The 21,620-nt window shown below is 40.1% G+C and overlaps 1 protein-coding gene across 1 annotated transcript in view; it reads right to left on the bottom strand.

Moving 5' to 3' along the window:
- PLXNA2 (plexin A2) overlaps window positions 1–21,620 on the bottom strand; it is a 311,859-nt gene that overhangs the window by 98,355 nt on the left and 191,884 nt on the right. The window contains 3 exon segments of the mRNA XM_051998464.1: window positions 455–608; window positions 2,857–2,980; window positions 9,447–9,547. Coding sequence (XP_051854424.1) covers window positions 455–608; window positions 2,857–2,980; window positions 9,447–9,547 — 379 coding nt within the window.

Here is a 21,620-nt window from a genome sequence, read left to right as displayed (position 1 = left end):
TGTTTTTAGGGAGCTTACACTCTGCTTAGGGGTGTAAGCAAATAAGTAACTTCAAAATATGTTTAAAAGAAAATATAATTGGGAGGGGGAAATACTAATCATATTCTGATCCAGTTGAATGAAGGTTTAATTGACCATATATTCTAGAATCTTTTGGTTTGGGTTGAGATAAAAAGCAATTTTTTTAGATGCTATCAGAGTCCTGAAAAGCATTCGGTGCTTGATCCACAGAAGAGATTTACAGACATGGCTCTATATTATGTGATCCAAAATAACCCTAAGCCCACAAATAATGTAATGATAGACCTCAGACCCTGTCTGGGCTTTCAGGAAAAGGGAACGCTCAGTTTAGGAAGGGAGTGGGGTGAGAATGCTCTGCCTACCCCTTCTGCCTTTCTCACAAACCCCTTTTCTCCTTGGTGGGAGCTTCCTCCAGTCATAGGCTCCTCCTTACCTTGATCTACAGGGATGGCAGGAACATCCTTGACCCCAGGGGAGGCACAGATAACTTGGTTCCCTGCCACCTGCCCTTCTACCTCGGTCAGGTTCCCAAAAGCGCAGGTGACACCTGCAGACAGGTCTGGGGCATCACTGACGGTCAGGCTGAGCTGAAGGAGAAAGAAATCCAATTCAATTCAATCCAGAAAACGTTGACTTAGAACCTTGTACTAGATAGGCACTAAAAATAGGTGTCGGATGTACAAAGACAAAAATGAAACACTTCCTGCCTTCATAGAACTTACTTCTACTAGAAAAGAGTCTGAGAAACTGGGATGGTAATGTACTTTAATAGAATGCACATTAGAATGAGATTTAGAAGAGTTCAGGTTTTACCCCTGTTACTGATTCCTGTGTCATGTTTGGTAAATCTGGGGTTCAATTCCCTTTTCAATAAAATGAGGTCATTGGACCAGTTCCATCAAGCAATAAAAAAGCATTTAATAAATGCTTACTGTGTATCAGATCCTGAGATACAAAGAACAAGATGCAGTTCCCACTGCCTCAAGCAGTATTCTTTAAGCTTCCTTGCAGTTACCAGTTTCTTTGCTTATAACCCTGCAGGTGACATATCATTAGGTGATAAGGTAGACAGGCTAAGCTGTCTGTTCCCAGGAATCACTAAGGGCTTGAGTAGGGTGGAGGGACAGTGCAAATTTGAAACTGAGTCAAGAATTCAGCCCTTTAATTCAGGCTGCATCTGTAAACTGGAGGTATGAGATTTTCTATTCAGATTTACATGCTACAACAAAGTCTCCTTCTCTAACATTAATCATCAGAGACCAATGAGTTATCTAGCGTTCTCATTTCTTCTTTGTTCCTTTTTGGTGTCCTCTTATAGCCATTTTCCAGTACAGAAGTTACTCCTTGTCCTTCATCCCACAAAGTTGGGAGAGGAGCAAGAGGAATAAAATAAAAATTTATGTGGGTTCACTCTTATTTTTAATAAGTTTACTAAAAGCTGGGTGCTAGGTAGGGAGGAAGTCACAATAAAGTTAATAAAAGAAGTTTGGGATACAATATCCCAAACCTGGCAATTGTTTCTTAGATCATAGATCACATAATGGCAGACTTAGAGAAGGCCTCAGACAATATCTAGTTTAAGCCCTAAATTTGAGAGATGGGGAAATTGAGGCTTAGAGAATTTCTATAAAAAGCTTTCAAGTCATATGATAGTCCCAGCTCTCTAGCATAGTGTCTGATATATAGTAGGTGCTTAATCAATACACATGGTTAAAGTGATAATATTTCCCAGTCCTCCTGTTTATTTCTCCTAAATTTCTGATCTAATTTAGTTTAGTTTGCTTCCCTACTGATGATGAGCTTCCTACCTATCATTTTTTCCTTCCGTATCATCCACCTACCCTGTCCTCTAGAGGACAGACCTCTTTATAGGGATGCAGGAACTGAAATAATGGATTGTTCCTTAGCTAATTAACATTCATGGATGCTCATAAAAATTCTCTGAAACTGAATGGCATGTACAGGCCCGGAGGACATGGAATATTTGGAGCTGGACCTTGACATGTGGCTAAAGGATTTTCTATCTTGAACTCACAGGCATGGGATTAATTGCCCTTTACCCCCAAATACACACAGAAGTAACTCAAAATTTACACCAGTAAAGGGGCAAGAAGCAATATTACAAAAAGTGGATAATGGCAAGAAATAGTTTTGGAATATATTTCAGACCTACTTCATTTCAAAAACAAACAGATGAGATAGTCTTTGGGGGACTGTCATCAGTGATTATTCAGTATTATGACTACAAGTTCCTTCCTTCCTTCCTTCCTTCCCTCTTCCCTTCCCTCCCTCCTCCCTTCCTTCCTTCTCTTCCTCCCTCCCTTCCCTTCCCTCCCTTCCTTTCCTCCTTCCTTCCTTCCTTCCTTCCTTCCTTCCTTCCTTCCTTCCTTCCTTCCTTCCTTCCTTCCTTCCTTCCTTCCTTCCTTCCTTCCTTCCTTCCTTCCTTCCTTCCTTCCTTCCTTCCTTCTCCTCTTTCTTCTAGATTTTCAACATTCTATTTCTAGCCTTTTCCCAAGAATTAAAATCAAACTCACAGGACAATAGTTCATTTTTCAAAGTCAGAATAACAGGTGGTCTTCTCCAGTCCTGTAGTCTCTCCCTCCCCTTCTCCTTCTTCCTTCTCTGTTTTCCATTAAAAAATTTAGTTTTGAGTTCCAAATTCTATGCTTCCCTTCCTTCTTTCCCTTCCCCCTTCACTTCTTTTAAAAGATGGATTCCTTATAGAATTCCCCTAATTTGAAAGTTCTGCCAGTGGATTTAAAACAAGATTCAGTTTACAATGATTTATATATGGTTTTTGACATAGAGACACCCCCTTTGATTGGGGGTACTTACCAGTCGGCTGTGTTCAGAGACGGAGATGCTGCTGGGTTTTACCTTGAGGCTCATGCATTGGCTGATGCTGGCAGCAAACCTGTTAGCTTCCCGGGCCCTCTGGCATTTGTCCCTCCGGGAGCACCTACAACAGACACCAGAGCATAGAAGGGACAGAGCTCTTATTTTCCCTTAGATAGGGTAAATGACATGGAAGCCTATTAAATGAAGTTGAGGACTGATTCATTCAGGGCTTTCTCTATTTTTCTCCCCTCTTCTCCTCCTCCTGGGCAAAGGATTCTTTCTGGATGTTAGGTACGAGTGGCTACTATGCTTGACTTCTATTGAACTCAGGCTAACTGGAAATGGATTTAATGTACAGCAAAAGGGTTTTTACTTAGGCACAAGAAAGCACAATCCAAAGCCTAAATTTCTATGACAGAAATCCTATCATGAAGGATAAGAAACTTTCAGGAATGAAATTCTAGTGGCAAAGATACAAATAATTTTGATAAGGCAGTTGGATAGCAAAGTGGATAGAATTCAGTTTTAGGAATCATGAAAACTTTACCTCAAATTCTATCTTCAATGCTTATTAGCTATGTGACCTATAGCTAGTCATTTAATCTCTAATTACTTCAGTTTCCTTATCTGTAAAACTGATTTCTGATTCTCCTCTTAGCTCTAAATATATGATCCTATAAAAATGATGCTTTGTCTAAAGAGCATCAACCAACTTTTTTTTTTTTAAGACAATGACTTGATAGAAAGAAAATTTGACAATGACAACCATCCAAAGATGCAATGGGCAGCCAGCATGTAGTGTGAGTTGCCTCTTAGTGGAAGTCTCATATGGAGGATGAAAGGCCAAACTTCGGGGATATTATTGAGAGAAGTTTTGAGTATGGATCGGTACCAGCCTCAACTGGCTCTTTGGCCAGATTATTTCCTCCATCTCTCTCCCTTGCATTTTGATGGTGCTTTCTAAACCTCACAGAGTTCCAGACCAACCTGATTGTTATCCCTAAATCCACTTCCCTCTCATCACCTACTTGTCCATTGTCTCTGCCAAATGAGCAATTTTCTATTGCAGAGACTTTCAGTGATTCCTCTCTGATCCCTCTAACTAAATGGTAATGTGTAACCCACATCTTGTCCTGGGACAGGTGATTAAGGGAACAGAGTAGAATACAAGAGGGAAAGGTCTATTAATTCCTAGCTTTATATCCACAGCACCTGACAAGGTAAATCTTTTTGGAAGGTCTTCATAGAGGTTTGCTGTTGTCAGGGCAAAGTGAATAGAACACTGGCCTTCTAGATAGAAAGACCTACTCTGTCTTGATATATGTATCCTTATTAGCTTTATGACTCTGGAAAAGTCATTAAACTCTCCCAATTTATTTTCCATATCCATAAAATGGGGCTATGTTAATAACAGCACCTTAGAGTTGTTATAAGGCACAAATGCCATATTGTTATTGAATTGTATTAGAGAGACCATAAGGTTCAAAGCTGAAAAAAGGGTGGGGGTGGGGGTGGTCAGGGGCATTAAATCCAAGCCCCTTCAATTTACATTTGATACCAGCTAATTCTAATGGTTAGAAATTGCTTTTATCTCTACTTCTCTGTAAGATGCATGTTTGGGATAATTTGGATGCAATGCTTCCTGCAGACAAAGAGACAGAGGAAAGATGCCAACTGGGGCCAACTCTGATGACTAGAAGACAATATCTCTTTCCAGGGCTTCAATATCTGTTTCCCTGGGATTTTTTTTTTTTAACTTCTCTGAGCCTGTTTCCTTTTTCTCTAAATTGTGGGGTTTGAGCAGATTATCTCTGAGGTCCCTTCTTCACCTCTAAATCTCATGCTCTTTCTCTCCCCATGCTAAGTCCCTGGTAACTTGGGCTCCATGGAGCTAAGTACCCTCCCAGCCAGGGAGACCAGGGCCTGCTGCTGAGTAGAGAAAACACTCTGAGGTTAGCACTTCCCCATATTTTATGCAGCAACTTCCACCCCAACTCCCTCCTCGTCCTCCCCCCCCCCAAGGTCCCCTCCTCTTTCCCTTTTCTGGCACATAATGGATCTAAATATGAATGCTGTCAAAGAAAAGAATTATTGAGGTTTAAGTGAATCTGTAAGATAGCTCCAAAGTGAGCTCTTGACTGGAGTCTTTATCTCATTGACTCACTGAAAATGGCTCTTTTTTTTTTTTTTTTATCATACTATTTATGGCAACAGCCCTAACAGAGATAAATAGCCCCGGAGACAATAACACACTTGCAAGAGCATGGCATACAGAGGAGACAGGAAGGTTTCAAATCCCCCCCAGACCGAAGAGGTTCTTTAGCAATCTTCCCAAGCCCTCTGCCTCCCTCTCGGAGAAGAAGATGTGGGCCTGGAGTGAAAAAGCCAGACAAATTCTGTCTGTTAGAGCTATAGTGGGATGATTTTGGGAAGATCCACTTGAAAGGGGGATGGGGTGGAGAAAGTTCTGGCAATAAAGGGGAGATAATTTAATTTTTCTTTCAATCATTCCTCCAGTCACCAAAGAACTGAGCTAGCTTCCTATATAAAGATCAAAACTAAGAGACCTGTCCTCAAGGAGCTTATATTCCAAATAATATCCTCCCCCCCATAAAAAATAAATATGAAGAAATTTAGAAAGCAGTTTCTGGGGAGCAGAGGGCGTTCATTGGGGCTGAGGAGATGGGAAAAGGTCTATTCTGGGGAGAAGAGGAAATCCTTGTGGGGGTCTAGGGAGGTTTATTCATGGCTTGTTGGTTCAGGGGACCAATTGTATGACACGGTTGGAGTTTGGGCAAGAGCAGCCCACATTTGGCGTGACCGAGCTGACATGCCTACTAGCGATTCTGTGGTCCTGGAATCCGTACCAAAGTGAAGCAGAATGGGCTCTTTGCTAGGATGGCTTTACCACAGCTGAGCGAGATGAGCGGCAGGCAAGCTTGTCCAGTGGCGAGGTGAAGGAAAGGATGGAAAATGTCTTTGTTATTGAGAACCATTTAAATGGCTTCCCATGAAAATCTATACATGGGAGGACCTTGAGAGGTCCAATAGTGAAAATAAGGATGAGGGGTAAAAAGAGGGCTCCTGATATTACAGTTAGAGGTTCTGGGTTAATATTGAGGATGATAATAGTATTTATACAGCATCTATGTTGTATTAGGCATTATGTTAAGCACTTCTTAAATAAACCACCTGGGGAAGTAGGTGTTATAATCTCCATTTTATAGAAGTTGAAGCAAACAGAGATTAAATGACTAATTTAAGTTCACACCTTTAATAAGTACCGAAATTTAAGCTTGTGACTTCTGGAATCCAGGCCCAGCACTCTATTCAGTGAGCCACCTGGCTGCCAAGGGACCCATCCCGATTCTAACTCCGCAACTGTGGCAGGAACCTCCCCAACTCTCTGAGTCTTATTTTTCTCAACTGTGAAATGTTGGGGCTAGTTTCAGCGACTGCCAGGACCTCTCCCCGCTCTGTTTCTATGAGCCAGATCTAAATCGGGGACCTGCCTCAATTGGTGGTTAGAATACTCTTGGGGGAAAATCCCCAACCTTTTACCCCCAAATACAAGCTGTGAACCCAGCATGTGAGGGGCTCAAATCCAGTCCAGATTTTGCATCTGTGACACGCCGGTCTCCCTCCCTCCTTAGCCCTCCCAACACCTGCTGCTAAGGCTGGGAGCCAAGAGCTATTGTGTGGGACCCTGAGCTCTGGCCCTCTGCCTCCGCCCCAACTCAGCACATTTCTTGGAGATGTTTTCTGGCTGGCACAGGGCCACAGGGTTTCCAGCTCTATTGCGGGGGGTGTGAAGGATTCTTAGTTTCTCGTCGAGCAGCCTCTCGGGCTTTTTCTCTTTCTTTTGCCTCCCGAGCTCTTCTTGGAGTTAGAGTGCCGTGGCCAGGAAGGCAGCGGTCCTGCATTTTTATAGGACTCATTCTTTCAGAAACGGACTACTTCATTGTCGGTATCCAGGCACAGGCGGGAGGAGATGCCAGCCCCTTTGAATTATAGAGTACCAGGGCTGGGAGGGTCTTCCAAAGGTCAGCGCTTGCATTTGTATAGCACTTTATACTTTTAAAGCACTTCACCGTTGGGGCAGCCGGTGAGGTAGGCAGGGTGGTAACTCCTGTCTCTCAGACAGGGAAACTGAGGCACAGAGAGAATGACACACACAGCTGCTTGGGGACAGATCTGTCCTCTAAACCCAAAGAGCTCCTTACTGCCTTCCTTCTGCCACCTTGGGCTGCCTCAAAGCAGGACTGAACACTAATACATTAGGTAGTATATGTGTGTGTATACATACATACATACATATATATATACATATATATATAAAATTTATATATATCACTTATAATATTTATATAACATATATATCACTTATTATATTATATATATATAGGCCTGTTGCCTTTCTACTACCTTGGGTTGCCTGAAAGTAGGATTGAACATTAATATAATATTAAGTAGCATGTGTGTGTGTACATGTGTATATGTATATATGTGTGTGTGTGCATACAACTTATAATATTATGCATCTACACCCATCTTCCTACCACCTTGGGTTGCCTCAAAGCAGGATTGAACACTCTAATATATTAAGTAGCATATGTGTATGTATATATGTGTGTGTGTGTATGTATACATACTACTTATAATATAATATTGTGTGTACACACACACACACACACACACACACACACACACACACCTGTCTTCTTTCTACCACCCTGGGTTGTCTTGTCTCAAAGAGGATCCAACACTCTAATATTAGGTAGCATATGTATGTGTACATGTGTGTATGTATGTACACCACTTATAATATTTTATATAACTATATATATATATATATACACACATACATATATATATCACTCACTATATGTTGAGCACTTTATAATTATTATCTTATTTGTTTCTCACAACAATCCTTTGAGGTAAATATTTTTATTATCTCTATTTTACAGATGAGGAAACTGAGGCAGACAGCAATTAAGTGACTTGTCCAGGATCACATAGTTGATATATCAGAGGCTGGATTTGAACTCAGGTCTTCCAGACTCCAGGTATAGCACTCCATTCATTGTGCTACCTACTAGTTACTCTAAACAGAGAGGTAATGTCTTAGAATGTTAAGATGTGAAGTCAGGAAACCCAGAGTTCAAATCCCTTCTCAGATACTACAATTCTAGGTAAATCACTTAACTTCCCTTTCTCTAGGTTTGTTCTTCTGCAAAATGGGGGCAGTTTTATAAAGTGATAAAACCTATATTGGGATGAAAAAAAAAACAACTTTGATTTAAGTCTCACCTCTGAACCTCACCTCTCAGAGCCCTGTACAACTCTCTAAGGCAATGTGGTGAAACGCCATTGTCAATCAGTAAATAAACATTTATTAAACACTTATTATGTGTGAGGCACTATGCTAAGTGCTAGGGATATTAAAAAGGTGGGGCAAAAGATATCCCTGTCCTCAAGGAATTTACAATCTAATGTGCAAAGAAATATAGACAAAACAAGCTGTATACAGAATAAATAGGAAATAATTAACAGAGAGAAGGTACTGAGATTAAGAGAGGTTGGGGAATGCCCTCTGTAGTGGGACTAGAGAGGGAGCAGAGAAAGGAGAGCATTTCAAGAATGGGGACAGCCAGAAAAGGCCCTGAAATAAGGAATGGAGTGTCTTCATGTGGTGGACCAGTCAGGAAGCCGGTGTCCCTGAATCTATGTGTTGGGAATGTGTCAGGGAGTAGTGTGAAAAGACTGGAAAGGTAAAAGGGCTAGATTTGGGAGGGCTTTGAATGCTAAATAGGAGCCATCCTTGACAGGAATTTCCTTTGCCAGTAAAATCATCCTTCTGTTTTTTTTTAATGTGATAATAATAGCATCTACTTCACAGGATTGATGTCACTATCAAATAAGATACCACGCAAAGAACTTTGCAAATCGCAAAGAGCTACATAAATGTCAGCTATTTATTAAGGGAACACTATAGTTTCATCGTGGAGCCCTTTCCTTTGTTCCTAACTCTCGCTTAGAGACGCGGGTCTGACTTTGGAGCAGTTGGGAAAAAGAACAAAGTAGAGGAAGAGGGACTCAATTTTTCCTATTTTAGGGGTATTTTATATTAACATGACTCTGTATGATATCAGATCTTGGGCTCCTGATAGTGATAGATTCTAGAACAAGATGGAGAACAATGGAGAGATGGACAAACGGGAAGGAGTCTCATGTCATATTTCCTGGAACTACCCTTATCTATATTCTATCCACTATTAATTTCACTAGCTAGGGAAAGAAGATCTCATTTCTTTCTCCCCATCAAGCACAGCTCCACAAAAGACATTTGTGCTTGATTCCCTGTGTAAAATAAAAGATTACTATTCAAGTCATAAATCCTGGCTCTGCCATTAAAGAAGCTGTGTGATCTGGGGCAAAGAACTTACCTTCTCTGAATCTCACTTTCCTCACCTATAAAATGGGAATACAAATATGTGTACTCTCAAGTACAAGGAAAACCCTTTGTATACTGTAAAACTCTATGTAAATATGAGTTGTAATTACCCAGGACTCCCCCGACTTACATGTTGTGCAAGGCGCACCAGCCACAGTGAGGGTCCCCTGAACTCAGGCACTCCCCACATGTCGTATACTGTTCACAGGATTCTACTGGGACCCTGGAAACCTAGTAGAGAAATGGAAAAGAGCATGGGGAGAATCAGTCTTGTGGATCAGTCTAAACAATTTATCCTTAACCACCCACACTTTCCCCCTATGGGAAGGAGAGTACAGCAGGAGTGGAATGAATGACATCATTCCTTTTTGTCCAACAGGTGTTCTGACTCAGTCAATTCAACTAAGCCAGTGGCTATTTTCAAGGCAGAGATAAATTTGTTGGCTACTATGGGTTAGGTACTCCTATCTCTTGGAGAGATACAAACAGAACTCTTTAATCTCCTCTTGCCAGCCTTTAAAATCCCCCAAAGAGTTAGCTATTCATGCCAGTGGGCTAGAGCTGAAAAATGGTTAAATCTGCTGAAAGGCTAGTGAGTGACAAACTCATCTCTGAAGAGCTGTCAGCTGGGCTTGGGGTGAGACATCCTGTTTGCACAGAAAACAGAAAAAAGAGAGGGAGGGAAAACTTGTCCCATCAAATAATATTCAGAGTATGGCACAATCTCTTTACATTCTACAAAATATACCACCTGGATCCAATTATCCCATTCTCTGATCTATGCATTCAGCCTCTCTAGTAAATCTCCCAGTCTTTGAAAAGTCTGGGTAAGGGGGAAACATCCCCACCCATGAGGGAGCTGTTTGTCTGACTGAGTCTTGTCTCTTTGAGGAGAATGGGAATCTGTGGAGTCAGAACCCATCTCTACCCCCATTGGAGAGATCAGTTTCCTTATTTTCTCCCTGCATTGTAAAAAAGCACAGATTCACTTCATCTGTTACCCAAAGAGAGTAGCAACAAGAAAGGGTTGGGCAGTTGATCATAAGAGTAATGCCTGTAATTCTTTCACCCAGGCTATCCACTTGGAAGAGCAAAGGTAAGTGGGATGGTAGGTTGAGGCAAATATTTTGGAGACTGGTTCATTTTTACTTCTCATGTTAGGACTTATCAGTCTCTATCTGTACTGCACAGAATAAACATGTAACATAAAAGATAAATCCTTTTGTTTGGGATAAGGGAAAAAGGAAATAGATTTTTTCTGTATTATATTATTTTGTTGTGAACTTAATAAATCCAAAATAACATGAGAGTTTCTTTTTACATGTAAAATGGAATAGAAAATTGGGCACACTAGATAAATTTCTGCTCTGTATAGCTTGTCCTTTAATAAATTTCGCCTGAAACTTTCAAAACTATCCTTCTTGTCTGTGTTTCCTTTCCTCTGTCCTTTCTGTGAATTAAAAATTATTTCAGTAGTCTTCCTTTATTTTATGGTTCATGGGCTCTACTCTTTCTACTTTCTGTTCCTACTGAAAAAGGGAAAAAAACTCAAACTAACCAACAACTAACACATATTCATAGTTAAACAAAATAAATTCTCACTCTGTGGTCTATGTCTCACTCTGAACCTTGAGTCTATCACCTCTCTGCCAGAAAGTGGATAAGCTGCTTCATCATCAGTCTTCTGAAATCTCAGCTGGTCATTGCAATGCTCAGATTTCTAAAATCTTTCCAAGTCTTCTTTATAATATTATTGCTTTGTTGTATAAATTGTACTCCTGATTCTGTTCACTTTGCACCAATCCATACAAGTATACTCATGTTTTTCTAAAACTATCCCTTTTATTATTTTTATGGCATATTAATATTTCAATATGTTCATAAAAATAACTTGTTGAAACATTCTCCAACTTGGAGAATGTATACCCCTCCTCCCCTTGATGCTAGTTCTTTGCTATATAACAGAACAAACTGCTATAGATATTTCTGTCCATATGGGTGATTTTCTTCTTATTTTGATGTCTTTGAACTATAGGCATAGTAGAAATAATTAGAAAGCTACCAGGTTAGATGTGTGGTTTTTCCAGTGCAACATAATATACCTGATTGCTCACAAAGAGACACTGGAAGAGTATATTGGGTAACTATAAGTCCTCTATGATGGTCACTTAAAAGAATAGACATAGATTTTATTATGAAGAAAGCATTTTCAAATCTTAAAGTATTGGATATATGTGAATTATTAACAATTAGCAAGAATATCTATCTATATTTGTGATTTTTAAAAAGCAATTACATAAATACAGGAGAGTCCTGGCTTATTAGCAATTCATGAGAAAAATATCTGGAGATTGTAGTGAACCATAAACTCAAAGTGAGGCAATAATGCACTATGCTTTTTAAAAGAAAGATAATACAAACTTTTTAGGGGATGGGAGTAGTAATTTTGGACCTTGATTTGATTGGTATAGGGAGCTCCTGTGTGGAAACTTCTATCAATGTAAATTGGCAATTGGTTTAGATATTTTTAAATTAAAAATGCCCTTAAGACATTTTCATAGCTGAATATCCCCGTGGCTGCTTCAACCTAGCCAATTTTCTTAAGGAGTAACTCAGGTTTTCCTCACTTCAAATCTAGCTTTCTATCCACCATGCTACCTGAAGATGAAATGGCATTTGATGCTACAGTCAATAGGGAGCAATAGAGTTTATTAAGCAGGGAGAGTGACATGATCAGACCTGAATTTTAAGAAAATACAGCTAGATGGAGCATAGATTGGAATGGGAAGAAACCTAAGGCAGGAAAACCAATTGGGAGATCATTGCAGCAGGTTGATAAAGATCTGGCCAAAGGTAGGAGCTGTATACAGAATGTATAGAGCTGTAATGAAAAAGGAATAGGTGCTAGGTATTGAAGCAATTGATTGGATAAATCATTGTGGGAGAATGAGTCACTTGAATGACTTGAAGTACCCTTGGTGATAACAGACCATTGTGGAAGAGTAGGGGATTTGGGGAAGAAATAATGGAGTGAGATCTTTGTTCCTAACTACAAGTCATCCATGCCTCAGTTGGACTTACTCTACCTTACCCAAAATGAAAATAGGGAAAGCTGGACTTCTATGGTCATTGACTCAGAGCCAGTCTTCTGGGGTGCTCTTGCTACAGTCTAGAGTTGAGGTGGGGTACCAGGGATGGGAGTGTATGGGGGGTTTTCCCAATGGCTACTGTGGGTGATCTCATCATGAGTTACTTAATAACTTCCCTGAGGGGCCTACCTGGGGTCAGAAGGAAGGAGATCAGCTGGCCTCTTGCACAGCCAAGAGAGGGTGCATAGTAGAAGATTGTTGGAGAATAAGGGAAGGTGTGATTATGTGGGAGATAAACACATGGGAAGGGTGTATTAACCATCTTCTGACCCTCCAATTGGTTGATCATTACTTAAACTTCTCATTTGGAAGCCATTCTTCTACAGAATAGGATTACTTTAAATCAGAGGTTCTTAATCTCTCTGGTGAGAGCAGCTAGATATAGTAGATAGTATAGTAGATAGAGTACTGGGTTGGGAATCAGGAATATTTCCTTTCATGAATTCAAATCTCAGCTACTTTCTGACTGTAACTATGGGGGAAGTCATTTAACTCAGTTTGCCTCAGTTTCCTCATCTGTAAATGAGCTGGAGAAGGAAATGGCAAATCATTTCAGTATCTCTCCAAGAAAACTCCAAACAGTCATGAAGAATTGGATAATGAACAATTTTTTTTTTTTTTTGTCGTGGCCCTCTTTGGCACTCTGATAGACTAGATTTCTCAAAATATAATTTTTTCCCTGGGGCAATTGGAGTTAAGTGACTTTCCCAGGTCACACACACAACTAAGGACTATTAAGTATCTGAGGTCAAATTTGAACTCAGATCTTCCTGACTTCAGGGCTGGTGCTCTATCCACTGTGCAACCCAGCTGCTTGGATAGGAAATATTTGAGACATGATTTGAACTCTGTATTCCTGCCTCCAGATCTAATTATCTATCCATTGCACCACCTAGCTGCCCCCCAATACTATTTTTCAATGCATAAAATACATAGGATTACAAAGAAAACCAATTATGTTGAATTATAGTTATCATAATCTTAGAAAAAGAAAAGGCTTGCAAAATTCCCCCAGTCCTTTGCTTTAAGTAGACTTGTGCCTTGTAGACAGTGCCAAAACTCTGTCCTCACAATAACGTCATGATATAACTATTCCAAATAGTATTAAACCCATTTTACAGATGAGGTAGTTGAGATCCAAAGCAATAGAATAATTTGTTTATGGTTAACAGAGTTAGTAATGGAGCTGGAATCAAGCCCAGTTCTGATTCAAAGTCTAAATGTCTTTCCAGTACTGGGAAAGTGGATTCTTGCCTCTAGTTGGGAAGCTGGGCTTTTTACCCCATCCTTTCCAAAAATTCTATGATTCTTTTTACCAAAGCCCTTTCTTCTACTTATCTATATTTTTGTTTTACATAACCGTCTATGTTAAAATATAATGTCTCACCATCACTCCTTCCCTCCTCCTGCTTTTCATGCCTCCCCTTCCCAAAGACCAGGCATGTGACAAGTGCATACTGAGGTTCTTCCCTGGTTTGTCTCCTCTAGGTCCTGTCTTCACTCTGTACCCTACAGTAGGATATCTGTTACTCTGACCGCCTGGTCTCCTTCCGCCCAGCCCCCTCCAGCCAGCCCTCCACTCTAGGCAGTGATGGCAGCAGCCCAGTGCCCAGCCTCTCTTTCTTGGGTTTCGGGCTCCTCGTTGAGTGATGTCTGCATCTGGCTGGAAACTAAAACAACTGTCTGCATTGCATTCACCCCGACCGTCAAAACACAGCCCGGCTCTCAGCAGCTGGGAAATAAGCCCCTGAAAGGGAGCAGTGTCTCCAGCAACAAAGCCTACTTTCAAGCCAAGTGCCATGGAGATAGTGAGAACCCTCTTCCTCTCTAAACATGAAACCAATAGCACAATTATTTTTCTTGTTTCCTGGGCCCTCCGCCTTTTATTTTTTAAAAAATAGTTTGAAGAGCAAAGTGTGAAACGGGCAACTTATCAGGTATAGTGAGAGAACTTAGTTGAATTGACCTCTCCCTAACAGTGTTCTTCCCTTTACTATGGGGAAGAAATATATTTTGAAAAATACAATTCTATATATAGCATAAAGGAAAAGCATAGTGGTCTTAGAGCTGGAAGATTTTGCTCCAAGTCTAGGATCTGATCTAGGCAAATTGCTCAACCTTTCTGTATCTGTAACTATAACTATAACTATAACTATAACTATAACTATAACTATAACTATATACACACATATATATACATACACATACATATGTATATATGTATATATATATATTTATAGTTATAGTTACAGATACAAAAAGGTTGAGCAATTTGCCTATATATATACACATATGTATGTATATATACATATACATATATATGTATATATGTATATATATATATTCATATTCCTGTACCTATAACCATACACACACACACATATATGCATAACAATAGGATAGTGAGAAAACATTTTGCCACCTTAAAAGCACTTTATAAACATAAATAAAATAGCAAAAAAAATCAACAATAAAGTTGATTTTACTCAGGCTTATAAAGCACCTAGTCTCTCAAAAAATTTGATTTGGGCTATTAGAAACTCAATTCAATTCAAACATTTATTATGTGCCTATGATAGGCAAGGGCTGCTAAGTGGTACAGTGGATAGAGTGGCTGGTGGTAACAGGAAGACCTATCTTCCCTAGTTCAAATCTGGCCTATGACATTTACTAATCACTTAACCCTGTTTGTCTCAGTTTCCTCATCTATAAAATGAGCTGGAGAAGGAAATGGCCAATCACTCCAGTATCTTTGCCAAAAAAAACTGTAAATGGAGTTAGAGTCGGACATGGCTGAAACAAGTGTACAAGATTATGGGCAAGACACTTGGCTAAATTCTTGGAATATGAGGATGAAAAATGCCACAGTTCCTATCTTCAAGGAGTTTATCTCAAGGGGTGACAAATATACTCTAGGTTAGTATAGAATGGAAAGCAAAAAGACAGTCTGTTCAAAGTATTCTCTGAAAATCTGAGGAGGGAAAATATTTTCCTCTGTGGAATAGGAGGAAGAGGTGGCAGAGAGCTTGAGACTTGAAGGGAGAGAAAGATTCTCAGTTAGAGATGAAGAAGGACTGAATACAGAAAACAGGCTGCCATACTGATTTCAGCCAGTCAACTACATACAGAAATGAAAGAGAAATGACTTTGAAAAAGGATTTGTCCATAAAGGGAAACTGAGTCTCCCTAGATGTCAACCACTGCTGGTAGTATTATCTTTTCCCAGCCTTGGAAATTTTATTACCTTAGGCTAAGAGAAGTAACTAATAAATTTCTACCTTATAAAAGTACAACAGTTAAACTGACTTTCAGAAGGACTGAAGAGTACTTGAAGTCAGTACTTTATAATCCATGAGAACTTGACCTATTATTTGGAAGTCTGAAAGCCAGATTCATATCTCTAGAATTAGGGCCAGAGTAACTTTGAATTCTCAGGGTTTGTAATCCTGCCATCTATCCTTTGACCTGGTGAAGAGAGAAGGGAAGAAGTTTGTTCACAGATCTGAGGGAGAATGGACCATAATACTTTAGAATTGAGAGGTAAAAGGGATCTGGGGCAGCTAGGTGCACAGAGGAAAGAATGGGCCTAAACTTATAGTCAAGAAGATGGGAGTTCAAAACCTGCCTTCACACTGACAAGAAATGGCCTCCCGGTCACTTGACTACTATTTGTCTCATCTGTTAAAAAAAAAATGGAAGTAATAACCTGTAAAAATATATAACCTGTTAAAAAGTAGAGATAATAATAAACTCCTATCCTGGGTAGTTGTAGAAGATATTTGCAAAGAACTTTATAAATCTCAAAGCATTGTATAAATGCTATCTATTATTACTATCTTAGAGATCATCTAGTTCAACCTCCTCATTAGTTTTCTCTTGAAAGTTTTCCATTGTGAAGAGATGTTCTGTCAGGGCTGATTCAGAGTTTAATAGAACAATGTATGACTCTCTAATTAGTGTTTGTTTATTATTATTGCATTTTAATTATGCCCCAGGCTCTCCTAGCTCCTCCAACATTGGGATGTGAGGCTGATGGGAACAGGCATGGGAATTATGTAAAGGGTCCTAGCTCAGGAAAGAATGGCCATATCCTAACCCCCACTCCCATCCAACCCCCTCCTTTCCCCTGGGGTTGTATTACATATGCTCTTTCGACTGGATTCCACTCTGACCCCCATGCATTCTTTTCTGCATGATCTTATGTTTTGTAATTATGCCTCCGATGACTATAACTGTCCTATTAAGTGATTTACATAAGAAATGCTCTTAATTAAAGGTGACTCTGGCTGCTTTCTTGGCTCTCTTGGCCTTAGGGATCCGGGTCTCCAGTGCCTTTTTTGTTTTGAACTCAACTAGGTTCATGATCATATAGAGGTGAGGAAAGGAAAAGAATGCACATTTTACCTCCCTCCCTGACTTTTCACCCGGAACCCCTAGGGTGCTCACAGGATGCTAGACTCTGCATAGTTAAAGAGATTTTTGGATAGTTGATTGCTAGGACTCAATAGAAGTCCTGGCATCTTTAGGAAGAACAAACACCTCCCTTCTTTTCTGGCCAAGAATTGTAGGACCAGGATCTAGAAGGGACCTTTGCGAGCATCTCTCTGTGAGCCTTGCTGAGAAAGCGTGATCCAGTAAACAATAGCAGCAACAATAAAGTCCTTTCAAGCTGAAATCCATGAACTCCAGGTCCAATGCACCATATACTACATTCCTTCTACACCAGGGATTCTTTACCTGGAGTCTATGAATCAAAAAACATTTTTATAACTACATTTCAATACATCTGTTTCCTTTGTGTAGTGTGCATTTAAAAACAGTCTTCTGAGAAGGGATCTAAATTTGTCACCTTGCTGCCAAAAGGATCCATGATTTTTTTTTTTAAATCAACAGCTCCTATTCTAATAGGGTAGGCACATTAGCTATTCCAGAGTTTCTTAAATTGTGGGTTGCAACCCCATATGGGATCCCATTAGGGTCATGAAATTATGATTTATTATCAGCAAATGTTTGATTTGTATGCCCATTTTCTTTACCTGTATACCTGAGTTGTGTAAAAATTTCTTGGGCGAAAAGGGTCATGAAGGGAAAAAGTTTAAGAACTCTGAATTAGACGCAGTATAGTTAGACTTTTGGAGCTGAAACCTAATACACGATTCAGTCTTTCTGTTCTGGGGCAGCTGATTTGTGTAGGCAAACTTCAGAGAACAAAACACCATGGCTTAGAGAATTGATTCTCAAACTTTTGTTTTCAGTATCTTTATCCTATTAACAATTATTGAGGATCTCTCCAAAGCGTTTTTGTTTATCTGGATTATATTTATAGACATTTACCATATTGGAAATAAAAACTATTTTTGAATTTGTAGACCCTCTAAAAGGGTTTCAGAGATCCCCAGGATTCTCTAGACCATACTTTGAGAACCACTGCATCAGTATATATATTTGTACCTGGAGAGGCAGCTTAGGTGGATGGTAGATAGGAGTTTAAATCTGGCCTCAGATATTTACTAGCTGTGTAATCCTGAGCAAATCACTTAAATTTTGTTTGTCTTAATCACTGGAGAAAAAAAATGGCAAACCATTCTAGTATCGTTGCCAAGAATATGGTCTGTGGGGTCACAAAAAGTTGTAGGCAAGTAAACAACAATAATTTGTATCCGGGCTTGGACAATGAGAAGAGTAACTAGTTTGGAAGCAAAGAAATTTGCCAGGTCTTTGACCAGTAGCCCACAACAGTCACAGTACCACATACTAGCAGGTCTTTGACCATGAAGGAAGTTAACCCACTACGGAGATGCGGTGCCATATATTAGCTCACAAATATCTCAGCATGCATGAGGATCGCAAGCAACCTGAAGAAATCTGGATGTGGTCCATGGCTGGCTCTGGAAACTGCCTTGCCTAGCTAGGCACTCTGTGAGGCAAAAAGTGCTTGCTGGGCTCCTTTGCAATCCCACAGGAGGGAGAGAGAGGCAAGGAAGATTTTGCCAAGTGGAAGAGGGATTAAATTGCTCTGTTTGGCCCCACAGGGCAGATCTGGGAGAGGTGGGTGGAAGTCAGAAAGAGGCAAATTCAGACTTGAGTCAGGGGGAAAAACTTTCTAACAATATAAACTCTCCATCCGGTAGAGTCAGGCTGCCTCAGGCACTTTCAACAGAGATTTCAAGACCTCTTAGGATCAATGGATCATAAGTTGAGATATGAGGAGAGGAGGAGAGAGGGGGGAGGGGAGGAAACAAACCTTAGAGGCCACTGAGTCCAACCTCCTTTTACAGATAAAAAAAATTGAGGGTAAGTTAGGTAACTTGACCAGAATCACAGAGTGAGCAAATATCTGAGGTGGGAACTGAATCCAGGTGTTCCTGACTCCATTTCTGGTGTCCTATCCATTAAACTCATTAGAGATGCTATAGGAACTCCTCTTTCTAGTGTATGTTTTGGATTAGCGGATCTCACTGAAGGCTCTTCCCACTCTCAAATTCTTGGATTCTGTGAGGGGAAACAGAGCACTTCCCGGGGCCTTTCAGAGCCCTGATCAGCTAAGCATTTAATCCTCCTGCTGTACAGGAATCCATTCCCCGGCCTTGCCAGATGGTACACCTGTCCCCATGCTCATCCCCTGCCTCCTGGAGACATCACAGAGTGAACAGTGGGGCATGTCACGGACTGGCACAGCCGGTACGGATCTGACTCTACAGTTGGCCAGATCAACAGGCTCCTATTTCTTGCCCTGGGGAACTGGGGAAAGGGGAAACTGGGAGAGGCCAGGTGACAATTAGTGCCGGGAGGCAGATGTTTTGCCCTAAAACAAAATTGGTAAGCAGGCTAAGTTAGCCAGACTCACTTCCCCAACTCTTCCCTCCCCCTTTTCTCCCTTTTTACAATCCGATTGATTTAGAATCCCATTTCAGGTACTTAATACCTTCTCTACATACTCTGATCCTAGGACACAATCCTTGGTTGTTCCTGGAATAAAACCCTCTATCTCCCAACTCCTAAAACTTTCACCAACTGGAATTCTCTCCCTCCTCATTTTTTATCTCTTGGATGATTTGTTTGTTTGTTTGTTTGTAATTCAGTCCCTGTCGGACTGTTTGTGATCCCATTTGGCAAATGGTTTGCCATCTCTTTCTCCAGCTCGTTTTACAGATGAGGAAACTGAGGCAGGGTTAAATGATGTCCCTAAGATCACACAGCTAGTAGGTCTCTGGGGCGGCATTTGAACTCAGGTCTTCCTAACTCCAGACCCAGCACTCTAGCCATTGCACCATTGTAGCTAAGTAATTTTAAGTCTCAGCAAAAGACCCACCTTAATCTTATGTCTTCCCTCTGAGATCAGACCCCATTTGCCCTGTCTCTCTATTGTCTGTACAGAATTATTTGCTTGTGGTTTCCCCATTAGAATGTGAACTCCGTGGGTGTAGGGACTATGTCTGCCTTTCTTTAAGTTCTTGGTGTTTTGCTCAGTACCTGGTATACAGCAGGTCCTTAAATTCCAGCCTACTTGACCCTCCTTTCCCCAATTACTTGATATGTGAACATGGGCAGCTCAATTCAGTGGATATTTATCATTTCCCTTATCTGATCCTTGGTTTTCTTCACTGGCAAAGGTCGAAATAAAACTAGATCTTTTAAAGATTTTTTTTGGCACGAGCATTACATTATGTTAGTTGGTGACTTTTGGTTCTAAAAGATCAGGGTGGTTGGGGCCCCTAAGGGGTGCCAGAGAGCACCAGGCCTGGAATCAGAAAGCTGCTTCCTGAGTACAAATCTGACCTCAGACAGTTATCAACTGTGTGACCCTGAGCCTGTTGGTCTCAGTTTCCTCATCTGTAACATGGGCACATTTATTGCTATAGTACTAACCTCACTGGGTTGTCATGAGGATCAAATGGGATAATATGTGGAATGTATTTTTTCTAAATCTAATTAAATGATGATTGTTGTGATTCTATAATTTTTTTTCACTGATAACTGTTTATATTGATCTCTGAATGACTAATAGGTGACCTAAGCCTCCATCTCACTTCTGGACTTTTATCTTCACTACGGCCCCCAAAGGTCTGTGGTCTTCCCCTCTCTCCTTCCCTATTCTTCCAGCAGCTGGCTATATATATATTTTTTTTTTCTTCTCCCTTTAGAGTATAAAGGGCAAGCGCTGTCTTGATTCCCTTTATTTCTATTTCTTGCATTTAGTACAATGCCTGACACATAATAAAGCATAACTCAATTCTCCATATCTATCATCTATATCAAAGCTTCTTAAACTGTGGGTTGTGATCCCATATGGGGCTGCATAATGAAATGTGGGGGTCGCAAAAATTTGGCAACAGTAAAAGGGTTCTGAATGTTCTACATCTTGTAGTAACAAGTATTCTGGCAAGATTTAATTCTTTATGTAAAAATAAACAAGCACATCTATCTCATTAGTAAACAAATTTGCTTTCATCTTTAATAAATAGTAAAATCATAAGTAAATCAAGGAATTGTTTTAAAATAAATTTCTTAATGATTTAGCAGTAAATTGTTTGATTTGCATACCTATTTTAGATATCTAAATATCCAGAGTTGTGTAAAAATTCCCCGTTGGTCACAAATGGAAAAAAAAAATTTAAGAAGCCCTGATCTTTATAACTACTATTTATTTAGTTATCTAATCATTTTCTCCTCTTTCTACTTCTATCATTCTGAAAAATTTCAAGCTGACTCTTACTCTAGGGAGTATTTATGTTTTAATAACCCAACAGATCCATAATCACTCAGTGGCAGCTCAGTCCCATCATCCCATTTGAGGAGGAACACTCCATACAAGGCAAATGCACACACACAAGTCAGAAGAACTGATACAAGGGCATTCTCAAGGTCCTTATGAAGAACTTTGGAATTGATTGTGAGACATGGGAGACACTATTATGGTATTACCCAGCACGGTGTGCCCATATAACAGAGGGCACTGTGCTCTATGAGCAAAGCAGAATTGAAGTGGGTCAAAAGAAATGTGAGATGTGCAAACTGAGAGACATCTTCACTCCAGAGGTTCACATGGATTACTTGAGCCTGACTTGTGGTAGAGAATCCTGAGCTTGTTCAGATTATATTATATTATATTATATTATATTATATTATATTATATTATATTATATTATAGTTGG

Source organism: Antechinus flavipes, chromosome 4 (genome assembly GCF_016432865.1).
Source record: "Antechinus flavipes isolate AdamAnt ecotype Samford, QLD, Australia chromosome 4, AdamAnt_v2, whole genome shotgun sequence".
NCBI classification, from domain to species: Eukaryota; Metazoa; Chordata; class Mammalia; order Dasyuromorphia; family Dasyuridae; genus Antechinus; species Antechinus flavipes.
The sequence above is the reverse complement of the archived record's forward strand: the minus strand, read 5'-3'. Positions and strand labels throughout refer to the sequence as shown.